The sequence below is a fragment of the Brachyistius frenatus genome, unplaced genomic scaffold (genome assembly GCF_029030835.1).
Source record: "Brachyistius frenatus isolate BFR_SWC_R1_liver_20210118 unplaced genomic scaffold, ASM2903083v1 Contig_89, whole genome shotgun sequence".
Classification (NCBI taxonomy): domain Eukaryota; kingdom Metazoa; phylum Chordata; class Actinopteri; family Embiotocidae; genus Brachyistius; species Brachyistius frenatus.
In genome coordinates, this window is record NW_027210688.1 from 992,383 (window position 1) to 1,017,500 (window position 25,118).

Genomic DNA, 25,118 nt, shown 5'->3' on the forward strand with positions numbered 1-25,118 from the left:
GTACTTGTGTTTTCTGGGATTTTTGAGTGTCAGCGTGCTCGCTGATTTCGCGTCCTCGACCTCCTTCTTCGATCACCCTCAGGCTGCAGGCGGGACGTGATGGTTCAAGGTGTTTCCTGCTCAGTGTCTCTGAAACATTAAAACACTTCTTCTACAGTAAGACAGGACGCGCTCTTAAACACCGGAAATACAACATTTAAGACCTTCTTACACGTTTTACAGCCGTTAATTTGTTCTCAGGTCAGATCTGAATAAATAAATAAAGCTTCAAACGCTCCTATTAACGAAATTCATGTTTTAAATGTTAATGAATTAATTATATTCAAACAAACATTACAAGATTTATAAAGAGACCGATTTTATTATCAAAAACACTTCCTATTTTACATAAAAACAATATCTTACAAAACGGGGGAAGTTTAACAGGAAGTTTAAGGGAGCAGCACCACCTGCTGGCGGTTAAAGGTTACTGCAGCGTTTCTTTCCTCGTGACGCTCCCTTTTGCGTTTGAGCCGACAAGTTTTACCGGGAGCGCTCGTCCGATCCTTCTCAGGAGTCGTTGGGGAGTCCGAACAGTTTGACGGTGCCGGCCTCTCGGTTGTTGTCGTACTTTCCTTCCTTGTCGTCGCAGGCGTAGGCCAGCAGCGGCCTCTTCGGGTGCCAGGCCACCGTGAAGGTCGGAGAGTCGCACTGAACCTCCCACAGCTTCTCGCCTGCAGGTGAAAGGAAGAAGTAACAGGTGTGATGTCATTTTAAAAAGCAACGAAATCAACCACGTTACGAGGTTGATCTGTTTTGTGTGTAAATGCTGTCACTTCTGTGACAGATTCATTTCTCTGTAAATGTCTTCATAAATCTGAAGCTTCCTCGTCTCTCCGCTGACCGCCTCCGTGTTTCACTTTTTACACGGCTGCGAGGTCACCGACACTAAATGAAGATTAAAAGGCTCTCGAGACAGACATCGGATATAAATCTGATGTAGGACCACATGTGCAAGTGGCCGAGATCTGACATGCAAAAAAAAGGATTTGGTTTGTTCACACGGCTGATCTGAGTCAATAAAAACGGATTTTAATTAATCAGCATGTAATCCATAAAACACAACGTTATACGACGACTTTATAATAACACGTTTTTCTATGACATCACAGGAGCCGGTTTAAGTTCAGATGTCATTCCTGTCGCATTTGAAAGAACGTTCAGGCACAACAGGAACCGTCTGTGTGACTTAATCTTTTTAAAATGCCTCTCAAAGTGTTGCAAAGACTGAAATCACTCTTGAATTTGAGCACCATATTATAATTTAAAATTTAAAAAAAAAAACAAATCAAGATGATTGCCGACACGTCTGACTGACCCGTTTCCACCTCAGCGATGTCGATGAAGTGATCCTCGGAGGCCGACGCCAACATCTTCCCGTCGTGGCTGAAGCTCAGCGTCCTCACCGGCCAGTCCAGTCTGCAACACCAGCAACACACTCCGACGTCAGATCACATTTCAATAACGTGATCAGTGTTTTGTGTTTGATTTGAAGTTCTGCTGACGCCCACACACACACACACACACACACACACACACACACACACACACACACACACACACACACTGACCTGGAGAAGCAGCGCACACACACCAGCTCCTCCACGTTCCACAGGCTGACCAGGGCGTCGGCGCTGCCCGTGGCGAAGTACTTCCCCGTGGGGTCGAACTTGATGCAGATGCAGTTGGACGGGTGAGCGTTGATGGACTGGATGGGCTTCAGCTCCGGGTAGCTGCAACAAAAATAAATTTAAAAAAACAAATAGGCTGATTTATTTCAGCTCAGAGTCACATGACCACAGAGAGTGAATATAAGATGGATGATCTGACAAGGAAGTGAACACCCGGTGAGTTTTAGAGTGAACTGTGAACTTCTGAACCAACAAGTGTTCCCCAACAGGTGAAGAACAACAGTGACTAAGACCCATTTACCTGAGTGGGTTTGATTTCTCCTCCTGGAGCCTCTAAAGCTGAAACTCACACGTTTTATTTATTTTTTTATAAATCAACCGACCGACCACCGTGTGGCGCTCACGCTGAAATCAGAGCTCCACCGACACCTCAATACTTTGTGCAGCTGGAAACTGCACAGCTGGTTTTTTGATGCTTCATTTGACTCAAGTTGCATTTAGTTTTTTATTGGATTCTTTTTCTTGTTGACAGTTTGCAGCATTTTCTGTGTTTCTGGAGGAAACTTGTCGAATGGTAAAACTTTGTATTTCTTTTGTTTTCTGAACCATGAATCCCGCGTATCGTCGGTCGGTTCTGTCGGGTTCTGTCGGGTTCCTACCTCAGGATGTTGATGCAGCCGTTGCCGTTGGTGAGGAAGAACATGTCGTTGTCGTTGTTCCAGGAGATCTCGTTCACCTCGAACTTGAACTGCTCCTCCGCCCTGGAGCGATGCGTCTTGGCGTCGATGAAGGTCACCACGTCGTCCTTGTTGCCCACGGCGATGGTCTGACCGTCGGGGCTCCAGCAGATGTTGATGTTCTCACCTGGAAAAACAACAACAACAACAACATAAGGACGGCGGTTTTATTTTGTTCCTCCAAGGAGTCACGATCACGGCAACGAATGTAAACTCAACCGAACGGAGAGAAAAAGGTCTGAAACATGAAACCGGTCTGAGCTCAGGTCCGACCCTTCGTGTTGACGTTGGCGATGCACTTGGTGGTGCGGACGTCCCATATGCGGATGGTTTTGTCTCCGGACGCGGTGACGAACAGGTCCGGGTTGGTCGGGTGCCAGCAGAGCTGATCCACGCTGTCTCCGTGACCTCGGTAGTTGTTCTCCTTCACCTGAAGCAGATCGACAGACAGACGTTTGATCACGAAACGACATATTATTACGGATCGTTCATGACGTCATCGCGAGTTCAAATACAACTTGCTGTGTGTTTTAATACACTTCGTGTCATTATTAGTGCCGAGAGGTCCGGACGGGTCAGTTCGGACTTTGCTCGATGGACTCTGGTACGTCGTTCACATCTTTTTATTCTTTATTTTTTTATTTTATACACTTTATTAATCCCCGAGGGGAAATTTCTTCGTGTCACATGTCGTGTTTGTAGCGTGATGAACATCACGAAGCTCGGAACATGTTATATCCAGCAGAACATCATCGTCTGGGCTGAAGTTTCGTGTCTAACTCAGTGTAGAAGTTGGACCAGAACCAGAAACGAGGCTAACGCTAGCGCGCTAGCGGGACGTCCCAGCGACTCACCAAACGGTCCTTTTCGAGGACAAAAACGCTGGCCGTCTTGTCGAAAGACCCGGATGCGAGTCTCCTGCCGTCGCAGCTCCAGGCCACCGAGTGAACTTTGGCCGTGTGAGCTGGAAACTCCCGACTTTTGTTGTTATTTTTAAAGCTCTCCTGCATCTCCTGGTAGTATTGCGACGCCATCTTGAAACGTGACGTCATATCTCCTCGGCGGTTCGTCACCGGCGGTTTATGAGCGCGTTGGCGCCCCCTGCTGCTTCGGAGTGTGGACCAAACTCCGCGTTTAAATGCCGCGATTGTAACGATATTTCAGTTTTTACAGGTTTTTCAAACTGTGTCGTACTTAGATTATATGTATAAATCATCTCTGGTTCAATCGGCTTGTTTCGTCTGCTGTTATTAATGGTTGTATTTTGTTTAGTTTGTGTTTCTTTGAAGAGTCCATGTAGGTTTCATGTAGACTGAATCTGTGTCTCATTGCTTGTTTTGGTGAATGTTTGGATGAGAGTAGGTTATTTAACATAATCAAACTAATTTCATTAACTAGGTCAATATACACATCTTCTGTATACGTTAGTTTGGGCCTTGATACATTTTATTCATTATTTCCTTTCATAAAGGCAAAAAATATTTTAAATAAACATAATCACACTAAATAATTATATTATATACTTAAATATATAACCTATGAATACCATTTTATAGTATTTGTTCCCACATTTGTCTTTTTCTAAATAAATCCAGTCATTTTAAGAACTGCATATGTACTTTATTCTTTCCATGCATTGCTATTTCTATGCCAGGGACACTCTCCCCAGCAACATTTTATTTGTTTCTGCTTCAGTTTTGTTTATTCATTGTTTAAGTTTAGCTTTGGAAATGTAATATTATTTACATATTTTCCATACGTATTTTTATTTATGGATGTCTGGCGATCAAGTCTGTGTGTGGCAGAAACTTTGAGTCCAAGAAAAAATATATTTAGATCTTAAAGTATCCATCATGTTTTTTCTCCAACAGCAAAAATACACTGCAATTCAGCACCAAAGACAAAACATAGGAACAGATGGTGTGCTGCCCTCCAGCGGCCAAAAAACGTTATTGCAGGTTTTAAAATCGTTCACTTAGCTCGTTTCTTCTCCAAAATAAACACAAACAACACTTCTTTCAGTCTGAATTGTAATTTATTTCAAGTGATGCTAAAATTTTAATCCATGTTTAAAAAAAAAAAAAAATAACACTCCATTTATATCCCAAACACACAATATCTAGTTACCCAAACTCTGTCAGATTCAGCAATTCCCTCTGTTTCAGCAGCCACTTACGAGGACCAATAAACCTTAATGCAGCTGCAGGTTGACTGACTGCCACGTGGAGGCTTGTTCAAGGCCTCGATATGCATAATATTCAGGCCTGAGGCCGCTTGTCATGTTTACCGTGCAGCTCAACAGTCCTCAACGTCTGGTCCTTTTTTGCATTAGAAATAAATAAATGGACAGAGCGAAATGCACTTTTTTTTTTTTTTTTTAAAGGTGATTCTGTGTTTTAAGAAAGAATGACAAGGAGTGAATCATCATACAAATGTGCCTTATGGAATTGCATACTCTTCAAAATAGTTTTCAACGTTGCACCACGTGTCAGGAAAAGCTATATATATATATATATACACATATATATATATATATATACACATATATATATGTGTATATAGACAGCAGGCTCCTACAAAATAAAAGCCAAGGAATGCATGGTTAGTCGCGATGGTGAGAAATGCCGAACGTGTTGCATACAGGTGTCTGGACTGATTCAGTGGAGGAAGACATCTTATCTCTGGGTGGACAGACGTGTGACGGGATCTCACGAGTGTTTACGTGTGATTCAGGATGTTTTGGGGGTTTTAAGAGGCAGGTGTCTGTGGAGAGGTAGACAAAGTACACAAGCACCTCTAACTGTCAACGCACTTATAATCCTCCAGAATAATAAAAAACAAACAAACAAAAAAACGTTTTCTCATCGAGGCCCCCTGAAGCGGTTCGATTTCGCCCGCGGACCCTGAGAAGGTTTTTTCTTAGAAGTGCTACGGTGTTTCCCTCTAAAACCTGAAATATCCGCCACGTTTCTCTCGTTTTCTTCCACATCTGATAGTCGACACGCTGGAAACCTGCACGCAGCCTCAGCAGCAAAAAACACAGGAGGGAAACACGTTTATTTGAAACTGGTTGTAGAAGGAGTTCTTGGGTGTTCTCACTCAGCCGTCCTTCAGTTTCGACTCAGGAAGAGGCTAAAAGGATCGGTGTGCAGGATTTAGCGGCATCTAGTGGTGAGGCTGCAGACTGCAACCAAAGGAACAACCCTCAACTCGTCCTCGTTTGGTTTGTCCCTTCAGGGCCATGAGGTCATGAAAGCAAGCTATTCTTAGTTTCCAGTGATTACACACCAATAAAAACATAATTATGAATAGTAAACTGCATTTCTGCCACCAGATCTCCTTTAAAACCTGCACGCTGAACCTTCAACAGAGGAAGTTCATGAGTAATCAAAGACTACGTTCAGACTGTCAGTCAAACTGATCTGTGTCTGCAGGTGGTCGTCCTCATTTTTGGTCTTCTAGATTTCACATAAATGAAATGGAGGATAATGAATTGCTTATTTTCCCACATGGTAATGTTGCTGCAGGTTTTTATTAAAATGCTGAGACAGCAATGGAGACGGAGAATGATGATGATTTCCCGCTCCAGCTTCATTTCACATCGAATGCGGTTTGAAACAGATTTACAACAACAACAAAAAAATGGATCTCATGTCAGAAATGCACATAAATCAGATTTGGACTGACAGTCTGAACAAAGCCTGAATATAAAGATAAACACAGTCAGGGCTGCACAATGAGGCCGTCGATCAGCTGGTGGCAGCTTTAAAATAAAGCCACATGTCAATCTTCATCACCGGCTGCAATTTGTATGGAAAGAACGACTAATGTGGAACTTTAATCTTTTAGCCAATCACAGATGTGACATCACTTGCAAAGGTGTTGCTATAGGTCGTGATGGTGACATCATTTGCCTTTTGTAATTGAAAATGCAGCGTGGTTGAATCGATCGTGCAGCCCTCACTACGAGGAGGAGAGTCTTCAACAGTCCGCTGCATTTCTTCTGATGACACAGAGCCACGCTGAGCAGCTTCTTTGTGCATCAAGTAGAAGTAAAAAAAACATCAAACTAGAGCTTTGCAGTCAAAGTGTCTGAAGGGAAACTGAAGTTCTGTGCAAAACAAAACAAAAAGTGCAGCTTCCCCCCTACGGTTCAGTCCGTGTGGATCCACAGGTTGGTGCTGATGAAGATATTAAACCGGAGCAGCTGTAGAAAAACCCTCGCTGACGACTCTGATGCTGTTTGTCGTTGTCATTTTTTTTTTACAAGCTGCAGGACTCTCACTTCCTGTTTCAGTTTAAGGTGGATTTAGTCTATTTTAAAGCGTCAAAGCACAATTCATCAGGAAGATGCGACTGATCATCGGACACAATATAAATCTGAAACTGAAGGAAAACTGGGGCCCGTTTTTACACGAAATAATGTGTCGCGGGTCGATTAATAAAGTCAAAGATGATTATTTTTAATCTGTAGAGGTGAAACTGCAGTATTTAACTATAATCAGAGCAAATTCAAACATTAAAGAACAAGTATAGAAATTAAAAGTAATTTTCTGCAGATAAAATTTGTTTTTGTTTCTTATTTTGTCCCCAAATTTAATTCTGATGCATTAAAATGTTTGAGATGGTTTTTTTTTCTTATTTCATGTTTACCTCCAATTTTTAAAGATCTTTTCCTCTTGATCTGTAAAAACCAGTCTGGATTTCCTTCAGTTTGATATAAATATTTAACAATTCATTGAAAATACAAAGTAAAATGTTAAAGAGGAGCCAAATAACTGTTGAGGTTTTTTTTTTTTTCTGTTAAAATTTTAAATTTTACTGGCAAATTTATGATCTTCCAGAAGTCATAGTGAAGCTGACGAGGATCAGATGCAGTCTGTGTTTGATCCGGTGGGTTTGTTCTGAACTCCAGAACATTTAAACTCTGGACTCATTATTAATATTCAACGTGTGTTTTTATAGTTTTCAAACCTTCAGTCTGATAAATTACTGCTGTGATAAATGTACGTTTTCATCACAGGACTGTTGTTACTTCTTAGACGTTTACTGTGAGTCTGAGAATCGTGAATACAAAAGTACAACAAAGTCAACGTTTCCATTTTGGTTCTGACCCGATAAGCAAAAAGGCAAAAGTGTCAGCGCTCCCTACATCTGATCTGATCTGATCTAATCTGATCTAATCTGATCTGATTTGATCCGATCCAATCCGACGTCATCTGATCTGATCTAATCTAATCTGATCCGATGTAATCTGATCCGATCTGATCGCTCACACAAACCCAACCCGGGATCCTCAGAGTCCGTCTTAACACTCGGCGTCGGCGCTGCCGTTGACCGGGTCGGCGCAGACGGAGGCGTGTGCGTCCTCGCCAGGCTCGACTCCGTTCGACTTCGTTGGATCGTCGCCGCCGACGCTGTGAAGCAGAAACAGAAAAGATCGGGTCAGAAATGCAAATACAGCCGAGACAAACCAAGATCAGAGGGTCGGACGTCATCTTTAGAGATCCACTGGTGTTGGAATCACCGTGGAAACAAGATAAGTCCGCAGGCTCCGCCCCTCCCTGTTGTTGTTTGTGTTTGTGTTGCCGTGGTGCTCCACCTGATGATGCAGCCATTGCTGACCGGAGACGCGGCCGTTTCCCTCTCAGACAGAGAGCTGCAGGACCTCCTCTGCCTGCCCGTGTCCGAGCTCTTCCTCCGGGCCACGACGGGCCCCGGCCCCGACCCCCGTCTCTCCGGGCTGACCCGGGGCCCCGCCGCCGGGTCGGAGGGGACGCTCAGCCCACCGGGTCCCTCCGGCTCTTTACCCGAGTCGCTGCTGGTGCGCTGTCCGCTCAGGCTGTCGGAGGAGGAGACGTGGCTCATCTGGCCCTCATCTGGGGACCGAAGGGAAAGTCCACAATCAGCTTTATCTCTTTCTCTCACGTCAGTTTTCAAGAAAAAAAGTCTCAGATTATTCTGCTTTTGCTGCAAAGTGAAAAAACGTGAACTTTTAAGAGGCAAACGTATTGTTACGATCAGATTTCATCATTGTAGGTCAGTCAGATGTTAATTTGTGGTCCAGTAAACACTGTGGAAGTGTGAAGTATTATAAAGTCTTATTTCACTACAGATTTATCCTCTTATCAGTGATTATAAACCTTCTGTCTTCCGTGCATCCTTTGCCCCTTTAAAACTACATCTGCTGATCTCTGCAGTCGAATGTTCTGCACACTTTAAGTCATCCGGCTGCGGTTCGTTCTTTCGTTCTGCCGGACGAGGTCAATCGATGATGGAAAACCGGATAAATCCTGGACTGCAGCAGCAGGCTGACCTCCTTCTGCAGTGTGCCGTCCTTATGAGCTGCAGTGCGCCCCCTTCTGGACACAAACAACACACAGCAGCAGCAGCTCAGGCAGCATGGAATCGTTTGGAGTGCAGCCTCAGTGGGAGTCTGACCTCTGACCTCTGACCTCTGCAGCGTTCACACAACACAGCTCTGAGAAATCGACCAGAAGCTGCACTGACAGAATCTCTGTGTATATTTTTGAACCTCTTCAAAGACTAAAACGATTGGTTGATTTGAACCAAAGTGATCTCGATGTTTTACCTCCGGAGCCGGCCTCTCCCGCCTTGTTGCGCCGGCGTCTCAGGATGACCTCCAGCTCGCTGTCCTTCTTCCCCGGCGGCGACGGCCCCGACTCCTGGGAGCCTCGGCTGGGGCTCCTCTTCACCGTCTCCTGGAGGAGAACACAAACGTCACTGCAGCGAGTCCGACGACGTTCAAATACAAAACTTAATACACAGAAATGCAGTCATGTTGTTTTCATTTGTCAGTTTTAAAAAGCATCAATTTGTAGTTAATTCATGCTAAATAATGACAATTGAATTGAAAATGCTTTTTGGCTGAAGGAGATTTTTCTGCTGCAATACTGTGAGTGACCACTGGGGGGAAAAGTGGCAGCAGGGCTGAGTGGCACTGCCACATCTGTTCTATTAATACATCCAGGCACAGCAACTGTATGAAGGTGAAGCCACAGCAGGGTGGAAACAGGCTTCATGCGCAAGCAGCCACCAGGGGGCGATCGACACATCTTTGTTTCATGTCTTCCATCTTTTATATAGAGTCAGCGGTTTGGACACATAATGCACCTTCACACACAGCAAACATGGAAGCTAGTAATATTACCAGAATGCCTTTGAGTTCCTCCATGGCGCTCTCCTGCTGCTTCTCCTCGCAGACTGGAGGCTGCTGGGAAATAAAAAACAACAACAACATCATAATTACTCTTATTGTTTCTCCAAAACTGCCCGATGTAGAACTTTTTATTAAAGCGTGACGTCAGAGGACGGAAACCATCCAACACGTTGAGTTTAAGAGGTGACGTGTGTTTAGCTGATTAAAACCAGGGTCAGTGTGTGTGTGTGTGTGTGTGTGTGTGTGTGTGTGTGTGTGTGTGTGTGTGTGTGTGTGTGTGTGTGTGTGTGTGTGTGTGTGTGTGTGTGTGTGTGCAAACGTCGATATACTTACTTTTACTGCCACTCTCTACGGCAGCCCGGAGGAGACACATGGAGAAGAGAGAGACGAGAACAATCAGGCCGAGTACATTCAGACCGCATTAAATATGGAGGAAGAACAAAACACACACGAATAATAATGTTCAGATCAGATTTAAGTCCTCTTGTGTTTGAGCTTCAGTGTTTCAACACTGATTAAATCATGTTTATTTGAGGCCACAGCAGATTAATTCTGTCGGTCCGTGTGAAAAAAGACCCAATAAAACCAGATGGTGATGAAATCTGCCGACTCAGCTCGTCCTCACCTTGGTCTCCTGACTCTTGACGGGCCGCAGGACGACGCCGTGTTTGATCCGCTCCATCATCTCGTTCACCGCCTTCACCTTCACGTCGTCCACGCCTTCAGCAGCTGGAGACAAAAAGACAAAGACAGAGAAAACCTACAGCGTGTCTCACTATCAGGATCAATAATAACAGCAACATGCTGACGACAGGCTGCAGGTGAACTCACCTGGAGGCTGCTCCGCCTTCACGGAGGCTTTGGAGCCTTTGGACGACTTCCTCATGATGGCGATCAGAGAGCTGACACAGAAAACAGTGTCAGACATGTTTTGTAGGAACGCTCTGATCTATCAGCACCCTGATCTATCAGCACCCTGATCAATTAACACCCTGATCTATCAACACCCTGATGATCAACACCCTGATCAATTAACACTCTGATCTATCAGCACCCTGATCGATCAACACCCTGATCGATCAACACTCTGATCTATCAACACCCTGATCTATCAGCACCCTGATCTATCAGCACCCTGATCGATCAACACCCTGATCAATTAACACCCTGATCAATTAACACCCTGATCAATTAACACCCTGATCAACACCCTGATCAATTAACACCCTGATCGATCAAAAAAATATATATATATACATATATATACATGTATATATATATATATATATATATATATATATATATATGTATACATTAACTCAAATATGATGTGTTTTAGCGAGGCTTCACCATCCTTATATGTGCCGCACGGTAACCACGGCAACGTTGTAACAACCTCACCTGAGGGGGTTGCATCTGGAGGGGGGAGGCGGTGGGGGAGGGGGCGGCGGAGGAGGAGGTGGGGGAGGAGGCTGCGGGAGAGGGGCGGGCGGCGGGGCGACCCCGGGCTCAGGGGGAGGGGGGCTCGTGCTGGTCGTCATGGCGATCTCTTTCTGGGTCTCCTGGAGCTCGTGGACTGCAGGGAGGAAGGAAAATGGTGGAGACGGTTCATACTAACACTGATACTACGAATACTACAAGCCTTAATACTAATACTAAAAGTACTGCAGGTATTTTGTGTATTTCGTTTTCCTCTCTTGGAGCTCTGGTGACTCCAGAGGGAGGACTGTCCTCCGACACGTGGCACAAAGCTCCGATGAAAGAGGCTTGTGGTTTGTTCTTGTTGTTCCTCAACGGTTGGAGGCGGTTTGGTGGTTTTGGCCTCGACTTCATGTGACCCAGTTAAAAAGTACAGATGGACAGACGTCGTGTTTGCCAGCTTTCTTTCCTTCCTGCAGACGGGTCGACGGTTTGTGTTGAGAAACGAACTCAGAAGTGTGATTGGTTCTTCAGTTTCAGTGTGAACTCAGATTGTGGACGTTTTTAGATGAGACACTTTTTCACAAAGTTTGACCTCAAAATTAAAAGAAAATTCGGCTTAATTTTCAGCCCGGTTTTGATTAATGTGTCTTTTTCCGGCTGCATTCACCACGACGTGCGTCCTCGCGGTGGATTTTAACGTGAATCATGTTTAAATGTTTGTTTTAAATGAAAGAGCGGCCGGACTGGACGCTCAGCTCTCAAAACAAACCGGTATCCATGGATACGGATGCAGGTGAGTTGGTCAACGACCTGCGATGGAGATCCCTGAAGTCTCCATCACAGTGAAAACAAACGTTTGAAATGATTCACCTGAAAATCTGTTGGTTTTATTGGAAACCTGCGAGGAGCTTTATGTTTTATGTGACTCCTCATTTCACCTCATATTGAATCTAAACGATTCGTTTCTGCTTTTCATGGCTTCCATCAAAATGTAAATATTCCAGATGTTCTTTTGCATTATTCTTCACAGATATCTCTAATCTTCATCACATATTTGTCTAATTCCCAAATCTCCACTGCTGTTTGTCTGTTTCTTTACGAAGCGCAAACACAGAAACACGACTTCTTCAGATGAGAGAAGATCAGACTTGATCAGAGAGCTCAAACTGGGTCAGTCAACAAGAAACACACAAAGCATCAGTGCGTGCATGAATCTGCATGTTGACATGTAAACAATCACATCAATATAAGTATTTAGAGTCCATCACCACCAGAAGAGTTTAATTTCTCATGTCATGTCTCTAAAAGAAAAAAACAAGCCTGATCATTTGGTTGGAAACCCGCCAGCCAATCAGAAACCAGTATTTCCCGGTTGCTATGCAGTGCACCGTCTCCTTCTCTGTTTGGACGCCTCCCCCCCCCTTTAACTCCACCTGTCTTCTCTGTGTGACTCCGCCTCCTCCCACCTCTGATCTCCAGGTCCTTGTTCTTCTTCTCCGCCCGCTCCAGCCGTCCGTCCGCCTCCTTCTTCTCCACCTCCAGCAGCTCCACCTGCCTCTGCAGCGCCTCCAGCTGCTTCTTCACGCAGCTCTGCTCCAGCTGAGCCTCCAGGCTCTGCACCTACACACACACACACACGCACACACACACACACACACACACACACACACACACACACACACACACACACACACACACACACACACACACACACACAGAGGTGTAGCGCAGAATTAAAGGATATCTATTATCAGACTTTAGGTTTTTCCTGTTTCAGTCTTGGGAGGTCATGTGACTCCCGCATAACATTAAGGAGCGATGATGTCACCCTACGAGTTCAGATTCTGTCCGTCACCATCTTTGCTAGTTCGGTACGGGTTGGAGCAGGAAGTGACCATATTTGGACGAGCTGGGGGAGGAGCCAGCTGGCGGATCTGACTTGATCTGATTGGAAACCATGACGATACTACGTCCCGCCCACCGATAGCTGTAACCTGACTGCACCGCAGGCCTGTCAATCAAACTGGATCAAAATCCAGTTTGATTGACAGGCTTAACGCCACCTTCCTGAAACAATAAGCAGCGGCAGAAGAAGTTTTTGGGGGTTTTACCTTCTGCTGATGCTGCAGACGCTCGTCCTCCAGGGTTTTAGTGACGGCAGCGACGTCCTCCAGAGCTTTCAGCAGCTGAACGCTGGGCTCGACGTTCTGCAGCAGCAGCATGCTCTGCCTGTTGGCCTCCTTCTGCTTCACCAGCATCTGCAGGAGAAAGAAGAAGAGGAGGAGGATGAAGAGAGGGATATTCTTTTTCTTTTTTTGTTGTTTTTTTTTTTGGGACAAACCATGCCGTGTTGTGTCCGTGATGTGCAGAGTCTGTTTTCATCCTGCAGGCTTTTTTTTTCTCACTTTTCCAGGTCAGTAAACACCAGTCAGGACATTTCATTCAGGTTATTAACACACATCAGGAACCAAACACCGAAAATGCAGGTCAGCGTTTTAGCGCTGAATCTAACGGCAGCTTTGGATTCAGGGAATGCAAGAAATAGCAGAAACAGTTTGTGTATTAATATTGCAGTTGTGTGTGTTTTTGATTTAAAATGATGGAAAACACTTTGTGGTGAAGCCAAAAGATTATTTTTTACAATGTGGACGTTAAAGCAGCTGTTTTAAGTCAACAGCCCACCGAACAAAACCTCGCTAGCATCAAAGTCCGTCTTCGATTTTGTGGATTTTCTGACCCCTAGTGGACAAACTTGGTTCCTCCAGGATGCCGTATGCTAAAACACATTACAGTTTCTACTTTTTACCTTCAACTGTGTAAAAAAACATTGACGTAGCCTCCGTGATGTCACCCACAGTCAGCATGTTTGTTTCTGCTGTAAAATGTTCAACATCCTCAAGTGGCCATTTGAGGAACTGCAGTTTTCTGCCGCTTGGTTTTCAGCTCGACGGCAGCGCGTGTTTTTACCTCGTGTGCGTACGTCTCAGCTTTGACTCGGAGGTTCTGCTCCAAGTCGAGCTGCTCCTTCATCCCGTCGTACTCCTGAGCCGCCATCATGGAGACTAGAAATACAAAGAGAAAGTACGTGACGTAAAAAAGAAAAGAAAAAAATAGTATGACTTATTTACAAAGTCTGACGGCTGGTTTGTTACTTATAGATGTATTGATTGATTGATTGATTGATTGATTGATTGATTGATTGTTCTATAATTGCGGTCTACGAAGAAAATGTTTTTCGGGAGATTTTTTTTTAGTTGCACTACTGCGAGTGACCACTTGGAAAACCCGTCGGCGCCGCGTCAGTTCTCTTAATACAACGACAGTGTTAACAGCTGTTGTCACTGGTTTTCATGTTAGCATAATAAAATGAGTTCGTTACCTTTGCACGTCAGCATGCTTCATGTTATTAGTCTTCAAATTAAACTCTGTAAGCTTTAACAGCGATTTTAACAATCAATTCGAATGAGGTTTTTCTTACTTCTGAACCAGAATCCAGATGTTCTGGTTTCAGTTCGGGTCTTTATTTGTTATCACGCGATCGTCTGAAAAACCTCTGATGAGTTTTTCTTCGTGTTGCGACTCACCTCTGTTAAACCTCTTGATGGTTTTGCTTTGCTGCTCGCCTTTTTCACGAAGCTGCTTCATCTCCGTCTGATCTTTCTCTGACTGCAAGCAGGGGAAGAAAAATGTAAACAAACTTTTTAAGACACAAATCATCGGTTGAGTGAAACAGGAACAAGATTGATGCTTGTTATATGATATAGTGAGATTTGATTTGAAAACAGGAAGTGTGTGTTGACGCTGCTCACCTGTGTGGTCAGCTCTTCTATCCGTCGCTGCTGTTCATGAATCTGACAGACGAAATTTTTCTTCTCTTCCAACAAGCTGCTCACCGTCTCCCTCAGCTCTGACAGAACAATTATCTTTATTTAACGCACATTGAAGCCCACATGGTGTTCAGAGTATTTAGAAAGCTTACAAAATTGCACTACTTCGAAAATGTTCATCCTCTGTGGAGGTCAGTGGGGTTTTTTTGTGTCTTTTTAATGCAAAAATAAAAAGACGGTTTTGAGAGCAGATTTTCTTGCACTTGCAATTAAAAAAACAAATAAATAAAAACTTATGAACTGAGAATAAAATGATCCGGATTGAAAATAAAAGTGAATAAATTGCGCGTGCTGCACCTTTAACCTGCTGCTGGTACTGAGTGAACGTGTCCGGGCTGCCGTCCGCCTCGTCGGCGGCGTCGGCGTCGGCCTCCAGCGCGATGCAGTCGGAGATGCTCGGCAGCAGCTCGTCCAAACACGGCCGGGACGACAGGCTCAGGTACTTCAGCTTCCTGTTCTCGCAGTTCAGCTGGAGGTCACAGGGGTCAAAAGGTCACAGGGGTCAAAGGGTCACAGCGGTCAACGATAGAAAGAGCAACATTTTCAATTTTTTTACAGTGTTATATTTTATATACGTTTTATTAGTGGTGGAAAGTAACTAAGTACATCTATGTTTTGAAGCATTAATCTTCACTACAGAAGCAAAGTTTGTATTTTTACTTGCAATGTATTTGTTTAACAGATTAAGTCACTTTTTACTTTTTAGAAATCAGGACTCATTTCTGTTTTGTTTTTTTACGCTGCTTTTCCTTTCGAATCATAAATTAATCTTTAATTCTCGCGTAACCCTAATTTTTACCAAAACAATCAATCGACTCATTGAGAAAATTATCAGCAGATTGATCAATAATAAAAAATAAAGCAGAGACATATAGAATATTTAAAATCAGCTCCACACATTAAAATACTGCTCAAAGACGAATACTTTACAAATAATAATGTAATAATAGGACATACACAGTAGTACTTTTAATACGTGTACTTGTACTAGAACTTGTAATGTAGTACCTTCACAGTGTGGATACTTATACTTATGTTATTGCATTGTAACATCTAGTTATAAATAATGTACTTGTTGTATCGTCCTCTAAACAAGATTAAAGTTTAATATCAGAACAAACACAGATGAGGATGCAGAGTCATCCTGACTCAACTGTTCAAACTGCTCTGCTAATGCTAGGTGCACCCTCATGAAGCTAATCTCATAGCACTATGTGTGTGTGTGTGTGTGTGTGTGTGTGTGTGTGTGTGTGTGTGTGTGTGTGTGTGTGTGTGTGTGTGTGTGTGTGTGTGTGTGTGTGTGTGTGTGTGTGTTTCTGACCTTTGTGGCCAAGGCCTCTGCATTCTCCCGACACGACTTCTCGATCTCCAGCTGAGTCTGCAGGACGCTCACCTCCTCAATCACCATCTGAGACACTGAGGGAGGACACACACACACACACACACACACACACACACACACACACACACACACACACACACACACACACACACACACACACACACACACACACACACACACACACACACACACACACACACACACACACACACACACACACACACACACACAGTTAGTACTTTCATTGTGGTTACGTAGAGGAAGAGGGCGAGGCCATCATCGTGAGGACTTTTCAAAATGAAGGCGTCAGGCTGCAGCTGATGTTTAACATCAGAATGTTTCTTGAGTGTGTTAAAACAAAGGGCACGAAAACACGTCGATTTCTGGGTGAAATAATTAAAGCTGCAGATATGTTGGAGGGTGATGTGTTCACTACTCTTTCCAAATTCCTGCGCTACCCAAGAAGGAGTCCTAACCATTGACTGAGGCCGATCCAGAAGTGTCTTCAGCTGCAATACCAGCGAGTGCCACTAGAGGTCGGCTCCAGAAAGCCTCCGGCTCCATAGACTCCCATTCAACTTCTCTCATCAAATCCAAAGTGAATAAAATGTGTCCATCAGTTCTCTCGGTGTTGTTAGCTAAAGTCACTCCTTCTTATTAGTTTTCTGGAGGTCCATCTGAAAATAATCCCTCATTCATTAGAAAAGAAGATTCAAGAAGACCTGGTTTTGGGGGCGTGTCTGTTTGATTGACAGGCCTGTGGTGCAGTCAGGTTACGGCTAGCCAAAGGTATCTTGCAAATAACCTGACCCGAGTAGATAAAAAATAGAAAAAAAACATTATATTCAATAGTTTTTAAAGTTGATCAGGCAGTGAAACAAGCGTTACGTTTGTTTGACTTCCACAAAACACAGCGGTGCGTCGTTGGGATTTAAATCAGTGTTTTTCACGGTAAAACATCCACAAAATAAACTTAAGTGAGCCTGAGTTTGTGAGACGCTGGCAGCTGTCGAACGTGTCACCAGAGCTCAGCTACTCTGCGGTTATTTTAAAATGACCCAGATTCAGAGACTTTGAGAGGAAGTCCATGTGATGAAGTAGCTTTGCCATCGTGTCAAAGTAAAGATCCACTCATCTCTCGCTCTCACAGCTTTGATTTCTGACTGATTAATCATTTAAATCCTTATTTTCACATCAGAATAATCCAGCAGGTTTAAAACGGACACACCTGATTAAATCTAAATGAATCTGGGTATTACATGAAATCTTTGCCTCTCCATCTTCATCCGGTTGCTTCGGTGTCGTCGTGGTGACACACAGTCGGTCCTGGACTCTTTCAAGGCTGCTGTGGCTGGATTGTGTTACAGCCAGCAGGAAGCTGCTCCTGCTCACATCCCTGATCCATTAACAGAGTCCCTTCCTGATCAATAAAACAACTCCCCCTCCCCCCCTCCAAAAATCTGATTATAGCGCTCACTCTCACGGGAGCAACTTCTCCTTCCTGCCCTCCACCTCCGCCAGATGTTGTCTGAAAACACTCAAACACTAAACCAGGCTGCAAGTAATTATGATTTTGCAGCAGTGATTTTTAATCATGTTCCAAAGTTGAGAGCCAGAAAAAAGATAGATTTGTATTTTCATCTACTATAAATGGTCTGTAACATGATTAATACTTTATTAGTTGTTGTTTTTTTAATTTTTTTTTTATCTGATTGAGAACCAGAAGAGTACTATGCCCCGCCCACCAACCACCAGAAACTTGGCCTGTCAACCAAACCAGACATATCTTTGTGTTTGAGTCCTAACATCTATTGAATACTGGAATTATTTCCAGAAGGAAGGAGTTCATCTAATGACACCATGATGACTTGTGACTTTGTATTTCAGGAGAGAAGTTGTTGCTTTTTCAATGGGAATCTGTTAGAGCCCCTAGTGGCCCCCAGTGGTATTACACCGTAAGGCGTCACTCTTTAGCCCTACATCCATTTTTGTAGACAGTCGATGGATTTGAAAACAGCAGTGATTTATTTGTGCTTTGTATTGTATTCACTTCATAAAAAACATCTACCTTTTATCTGAAAACGACGAGTAAATCCGTTCTGTTCTGATATTTCACTATGAAAGTCGTGACCGTAAACCGAACCCTGTATCTGTGTCAGTGAGGCCTTCAGGCCCTCTGAGCCCATTTTTTTTAGTCTTCACCCTGATTTTACTTCTCAGGTGAAGCTCGGAGGCACCGTGACTAATGCTCTTCTGTCAGATGATGTCGCCTGAACGCAACACGACATGTACGACACAAACGCACACCGGCGAGGTGGACGGGTTTTAATGGGTGCAGCTGTGTGCAGGAACATCCCAGTATACAACTACAGGTCAGCAAATGTTTCTCCATTTCTAAACTGCATGGATTTAAATGAAAATACAGACTTTAAGGCTTTTTTTTATTCCTAAAAGAAATAGATCCTCGACTCCATGTCGCCAACACAAGATGGCCCAGCCCATTTTTGCCCTATTTTAGTTTCACTTTTGTACAGTGACAGGAAGTAGAGATGCCATGCTTATATAAGGTCTGATTTAACCAGACTATTTCAAACGTGTCTCCAGGAAACCACTCAGCAGTGACTTATTATCTGAAATTCCCACTATCATACTTTTTACAATATAAATACAGCTCATCAGACACTTTCTAGAACAAGAACTTCACATTGTTCTTCGGATTTTTGTCTCTTTCCAGAACATTTTCAAAATAAAAGCAGGAAAAACAAATTAAAAAGAAGAGCAAGACGATCACAGACCACGAAGATACGATCATCTTTATCATATCAGAGATGGATATTCTGACATTCATTAACACACTATGTGTGATCAAATACCATCATCTCACATCACTAAAGGGACAAAAAAAAGCTGGAAGCAGATAAACAGAGAAGCTTTTTGCTTCATCAGACATTCAACCGGGCGACATGTGAGATGTTTATCTCTGTAAGCCGGAGCGGCTCCGAGGTTGAGAAAAAAACGGAGGATGATATGTGTTGAGAAGGAGGACGACATCCGGATCTATTTTGAATCCCTCGTTTTAATGTTAAAGGCTTCTTCTCTCAGGGTCGGCGTTGTTCACCACCGACGGCCGATCGCCCTCCTGCAGCTCCGTGGGTCAGACGCAGGAGAGCTGCTCCTCCGACGCTATTTATAGTCTTTGTTTGAGTCGGCGTCACAGGCGTGATGTGCAAATCTGGAACCACGACCAAATATATTACGTCTGGATGTGTTTTCAGTGATGGTAAAGGTTTTCTGGTTCTGTCCTGTGGATCCGCCGTCCTCAAGAGCTAATTAGCCACATTAGCTGCAGTTGGTCCAAACTGAACGAGGCTGACGTTGTTGCTTTTAAAGGGAAATACCTCCACAACTATTGGTTGGATTTGAGTCAGATATGTACGGTCTAGATTTTTAATGTTTTTTATTTGACTATATTGATCCACGTGGAAAAAAAACAACAACAACTTTCCTGACCTCTCATCTACCGCTACCACGGCGTCAGAATGTAAATTTGTCCATTATTTAGACTCATAACTTAATATAACACTAATGACATCAACCTAAGCTTTATTTTGTTTTTAAAGATAATTAGCATACACATGTTAAATATTTATAGTGTAAATTCCCAAAAAATGTATTGTGTAAAAAATACGTTAACTTGTTATCGTCATACTTTAAATCTGACAAGATTTGCTCTTACAGTGATTTTGAGAGAATTGAAAATGAAAGAATAACTTCCCAAAGCTTAAGTCAACATATTCAGGTTCCTTTTAATATTCAAAACCAACAATAAAAAAATCCCAAATTTCAGTTAAATATCAGACACCAGAAATCGTGTATTTTGGCATCTAAACATTTCAATATGTCACAAGTGTTTCTGTGTTATTCTGTAAATCCACGTGGTATTTAACGACACACTGTCCTCTGGCTGAGACGCAGTTCGTCCTGCGGACTTCTGCCTCCTGTCACAAACTGTTCTGGTTCTGTCCCGAGTTCAGGAGATAAATCCACCAGATAAACGACACGTCCCCTTAAAAACAAGAGCGCCGCTTTTGTTTTTCTCACCATCGGAGCTGCAGCCGCCGAAAGCCTCTTTCGTGCCGACGCCTGTTAATAAAAGACGATTTTGGAGGATTAGCCAACGGTTAGCACATTCATCCGTGAGTGATGGTTGAAATCCCAGCGCATGGCGTTAAAACAGGGTTAAAATAGCTGGACGGGGAATTAAAAAGGAGCTGACGGCGCTGTGGGCGAAGCATTTCTGTTCAGCAGTTAAAACGCTAAAATGGTGCAGTTCACAGAAAAAAGTCACTTTCTCTTTTACAAAGGATTTACAGCAAGAAAAACTGGAGTGTTAATGGCGGCGGTGTTTAAGCTGTAGCACTAACCCCGAGCTAATCTGAGAACAATGGAAGGACTAATACCTTCAAGTGCTTCTGAGTTGCTGTAAATACGATTTGTTGTGGCATTTGAAGGATTTTGGTTAGAAAAAAAAACGTATTAGTTGAACTCCGAAGCAGCTGCAGAGACTTTGTAAAGTTTTGTAACTCTAATGACTTTATTATGACTTTCACCTGCAACAAATCAAACCTTCATGATGGTTACAGGACTTTTTTTTTTACTGTTAATGCTTTAGAGAGGCACCGATTAGACTGCATGATCACTATGAAGGTGTTCCTATTATTTTGTCCACTCAAGGTATAGAACATCATCTTTGCCGTCCTTTATCTTGTGTCTTCCTCTTGTTTTGTTTTAACGATCTACATTTTCTACATTTGCTTTGCCCTCATTATATAAATATTTTCTTTGATAAGCAATTTATTTTTCAGTGTATAAAATGTTAGAAAATAGTGAAAACGCCCCTTTTTTTTTTGTTCCATGAAGCCAAAGTTAATATAGTCAAATGTATTTTTTTTGTCTGGAAGAGTCAAAAATAAAATAACATTTTGAGATTACGACATTAAAAAGCTGAGGAAAAAACTTCTGATATTCATATTTGAGAAGCTGGTTCCTGTGAAGTTTTGACTGTTTTACTCAAAATTCATTTCATGTCTATTGACTGAATCAATTAATCAGCTTCATGCTTTTTTCTGCATTGTGATTGGTTTTGGGTTTCAGAGGAAATAAGGAAACAGAAGGACAAAAGAGGGTCAAGCTGGGGCCCCAACAATAAATCTTTACTCAGGGGCCCCTCAGTAAGATAATCCGGCCATGGCCATTGACACCAATAAGGATGTGGTGTATAATAACACCTCTTACTAAAGTAATATATATATATATATTGTTGGTTGTGTGCTCTCGGCATGTAATCACAGTGTTAGAAGCAGCACTTGAATTGAGGGAAAGTGCAGCCGAGGGCTTTTATCTGAGTCCAGTAGACTGGATAACTGGGCTGTGATGGAACAGCGCTGCAGGCGGACAGTTTGTGAGTCTGAGTGGGACCAACGTCTTCATCAGATGATGGACGGCGGTGGAGGAAGATGGAATAACACACCTGTCTTTGTACCTTTTGCCATTTTACTATTTCATTTATTCTAGTCAGCTTTTCTTTGCTATTTCTGCACACGTTTCTCCAGCCTCGTATCATGGATGCAGCCAACTTACTTCTACTCTCTGATTTGAAACTCAGACATTTCGTTGCTGTTTTGACACTCAGCTGCTTTTGGAAAAAAAAAGAAAGACTTGTTCTGCTGCTCCGGCTTAATACGAAGCATAAATCACAGACTGAGAGACATCAGCTCCGCCTGCTTCCTACCGGCTGAAAGACTCGGGAACATCCAGCCGGAGCCGAGGTTTTCATTCCGGGTTGGGATTTGAACTTTGCCTGATCGGGATGGAAATATTAGTGAGTGTAAATGTTCACCATTTGGTGGCGCTAGACATAAAGTCCGAGGATCACCAAAGTCCCTCAGTTTCATCATCTGGGAAGCGTCTGTGTTTGTCCCAAATTTCATAAAGAATCATCAGATACTGGCCGAGTTATTTCACCCTAAAGGACGTCGTCGGTAAAAAGAAGATCAGCTGAGATGCGTTACAGATTAAACGGCGGTCATCCGTCGCCGGGGGAGGCGAGTGTGTCGAGGTCTCGGGTCGGGTCGTGTTTTCACTGTTTTATCGTCACTTCATCTGCGCTCGACTCGCTCGGTCTGAACTTTGAGACTCTAACGAGCCTGAAATCAAGCGGCGACTCTCCCTCGTTAGAGCCGTTAAAACACGGCCATCGAATGTGGAGGAGCAGGTAGAGAGGAACCTTTGAAGGACCACAATGGATGACGAGTGCCATCCACCTCCCACACACACACACACACACACACACACACACACACACACACACACACACACACACACACACACACACACACACACACACACACACACACACACACACACACACACACACACACACATCCTTCCCCCCATTTTCTGCTGCTGAATAATTCACATCAAGAGGTTTTAATAATTCATGGGAATAACATGACAAGAGCGACTGCCGTCCTCCTCTGGGGGGAATTAATAAATGAGTGAATGAATGAAAGACTGAGCGCATGAAGTGACGGGAACCCGCTATGAAACAGAGGATCAGTGTTTCTGCTGACTCGGCGGGACGATTTCAGGTCCAGTTTTGCTGCAGCTGACGAGTTTCTGACATTTTTCTGAGGCTGAATTTGAAGTCTTCTCTTTGTCTTCCACTTCTATCATCGCTCCAATGAAACCTCACAATTAAACAAAAACAACAAAGTGACCTGAAGTCTCTTTGTAGAAGGTGAGAGACATGCAGGTTTTGATTTTTTGTCATCTGCGTCAACAATTTGTAGAATATATCCAACTTTCTCCGCTATTTTATTTCCAAGTAAATATATTTGCATTGGAAGGGCGTCTGAAGTGGGTTTGTTCAGATGTATTGATAGTGAAAATAATTGTCAGCTGCTCTTTGATCGATCAATATTTTCTGTACTTGGTTTTCTGTGTTACTTACTGGGAGCACAACACAATTATGATAAAACAAATTTTACAACAAACGAGCTCAATATAAACTAAAACAAACACTCATCAGAGGTTTGTGTTTATGTCAGTGGTGCAAAGTTTGGATTTTGGACGAGATACTCTGATTGCAGTCCTGGTTATTCCCTAAAGTAAAAGTTTACCGTTTGGCTGTTTCTGAGTACAAATATATAATTATGAACCAACAGACCGATTTTAAAAAGCATCTGAAATGTCACACCGAGGTGAAGCTCCAGATGGAGGCAGCCGGCTTCTCCTGTTACCTTCTGAACAATAAGAGCTCGACATCACTGACCACCACCTCACACAGAGAATAAAAGTTATTATCTTTGACCCCAAAAAAAGATCATGTTTGTTTTTACATGAAGGTGAAGGAAACTGACTTTTCAGATGTTTGCTGTCAGAATGATTAAACCTGTGAACCTGAGAGAGAAGCCTGAACTGACATCAGTAATTTATCCATCTACACGTTTATCCTTCAGCTCTCTGGAACAAAACCTGTTTCACAGCAGCTGGACGACTTCTACGAACTTCTGATCGTTATAGATCAAAACAACAACCTGCTCTTACCTCTGTGGATCGTCATGGCAGCCTAAACGTTCACCTCTCGGCTCCTCTCTGACTCCCCAAAACACTGGCGCCGTCCTACGATTGGCTAACTGACCTGACAGTCGTCATGGAAACGGAGATACCCCATCACCCGGACCTCCCCTCCTCTCTTAAACACACCCATTCGGAGGACAAAGGTGTCGGCGATGTCATGCCGACGGAGGTGAGGAGGAAAGGAGGTGAGGAGGAAAGGAGGTGAGGAGGAAAGGTGTGGCCACTTTTGTGGTCGAACAAAGACAAAGAGTGTATAAACTTTGGGCAATAACTTTACTATTTTCACCTAATTTTCTTTTCTAAACTTTTCTGATCTATCAAACTTTTAGGAACGTCGGATATTTTAGCATACCTTTATTTTATTTTAACCAATTGAAACTTCTGGTATAATTTTGGTATATTTCAGCTTGGCATGTTAACCATTTATAAACAGTGTCGTTACGGGTGGAGCTAACTTTACACTCTCCACCTCTGTTGGAGAGATTCAAGGAAACGAGGAATCACATAAAACAACTACATATTTCGGGGGAAAAAAAAAGCTCAAGTTACCTGCAGCTTTAAAAAAATAAATAAAATAAAAAATCAGATTTTTACATGAATTCATTTAAAGATGAAGGATTTCCTACATTGTTCCAGGAGGCTCATTTAAATTTCATGGAAAACCTTCCCGTCGTTGTTGGAAAGCGCTACAGGAACAGCTGCAGGATCAGCCAAGGTTTTATTACGATTCCTCTTCTGGAGAAGCATGAAATTAAAGGTGGAGATCTGCTCCACATTTTACAAATGAACTCCACGTTAGATTGAAAGTCGTCTCGGTGTCCGGTGAGGTGGAAGTGAAGCGGACTCACCTCTCTTGATGTGCTTGAGTTGTCTCTCGGCCTCGTCTCTCTCCTCCGTCAGTCTGTTGCACTGTTGGAGCAGACGGCAGGTCAACGCGTTAGATCGGGTTTCACAACAGCCGAGTTCGGTTACACAGAAACACCGTAGTTTATACACTCAGCTGTTGCAGCAGTTTTAACTCCAAACACTTTGAACATGACTTAAAAAAGGAAACCTGGAACGGGTGATGAGCGCCGTGCTGAATTATTAATATTGACAGAACATGTTATGAAGCACAACAACAGGTCATGCCAGCTGAAGATAAGCAGTTCAGACCAGATTTTGGTGACGAAGATCAGGCTCCCGAAACAAAAACATTTATGTATTTTTATATTTGGTGCCACCTTTAGAAGTTAAATG

The 25,118-nt window shown here is 43.2% G+C and overlaps 2 protein-coding genes across 4 annotated transcripts in view; both read right to left on the minus strand.

Moving 5' to 3' along the window:
• Positions 1 to 315: 315 nt before the first annotated feature.
• Positions 316 to 3,441, minus strand: thoc3 (THO complex 3). Its single transcript, XM_069710082.1, has 6 exons — positions 3,262 to 3,441; positions 2,681 to 2,837; positions 2,330 to 2,534; positions 1,611 to 1,772; positions 1,358 to 1,458; positions 316 to 713 (listed from the first exon to the last, which is right to left on the minus strand). Exons 1-6 carry the CDS (start codon positions 3,439 to 3,441, stop codon positions 550 to 552), a joined length of 969 nt encoding a protein of 322 aa, XP_069566183.1. The 3' UTR covers positions 316 to 549.
• Positions 3,442 to 6,318: 2,877 nt separating this feature from the next.
• Positions 6,319 to 25,118, minus strand: part of shtn3 (shootin 3) — a 24,463-nt gene continuing 5,663 nt past the window's right edge. The window contains exons 2-17 of one of the 3 annotated variants that reach the window (XM_069710073.1): positions 24,728 to 24,788; positions 16,218 to 16,312; positions 15,194 to 15,365; positions 14,819 to 14,916; positions 14,594 to 14,675; positions 13,977 to 14,071; positions 13,121 to 13,267; positions 12,476 to 12,629; positions 10,989 to 11,163; positions 10,419 to 10,489; positions 10,213 to 10,316; positions 9,921 to 9,935; positions 9,579 to 9,638; positions 9,000 to 9,129; positions 8,010 to 8,286; positions 6,319 to 7,824 (exon numbers count right to left, since the gene is read on the minus strand). In XM_069710073.1, the coding sequence (XP_069566174.1) occupies positions 7,716 to 7,824; positions 8,010 to 8,286; positions 9,000 to 9,129; positions 9,579 to 9,638; positions 9,921 to 9,935; positions 10,213 to 10,316; positions 10,419 to 10,489; positions 10,989 to 11,163; positions 12,476 to 12,629; positions 13,121 to 13,267; positions 13,977 to 14,071; positions 14,594 to 14,675; positions 14,819 to 14,916; positions 15,194 to 15,365; positions 16,218 to 16,312; positions 24,728 to 24,788 (1,845 nt within the window). In that variant the 3' untranslated portion in view covers positions 6,319 to 7,715. Of the gene's footprint in view, positions 7,825 to 8,009; positions 8,287 to 8,999; positions 9,130 to 9,578; positions 9,642 to 9,920; positions 9,936 to 10,212; positions 10,317 to 10,418; positions 10,490 to 10,988; positions 11,164 to 12,475; positions 12,630 to 13,120; positions 13,268 to 13,976; positions 14,072 to 14,593; positions 14,676 to 14,818; positions 14,917 to 15,193; positions 15,366 to 16,217; positions 16,313 to 24,727; positions 24,789 to 25,118 lie in introns of all 3 variants that reach the window. The other 2 variants (XM_069710072.1, XM_069710071.1) reach the window with 2 other exon arrangements.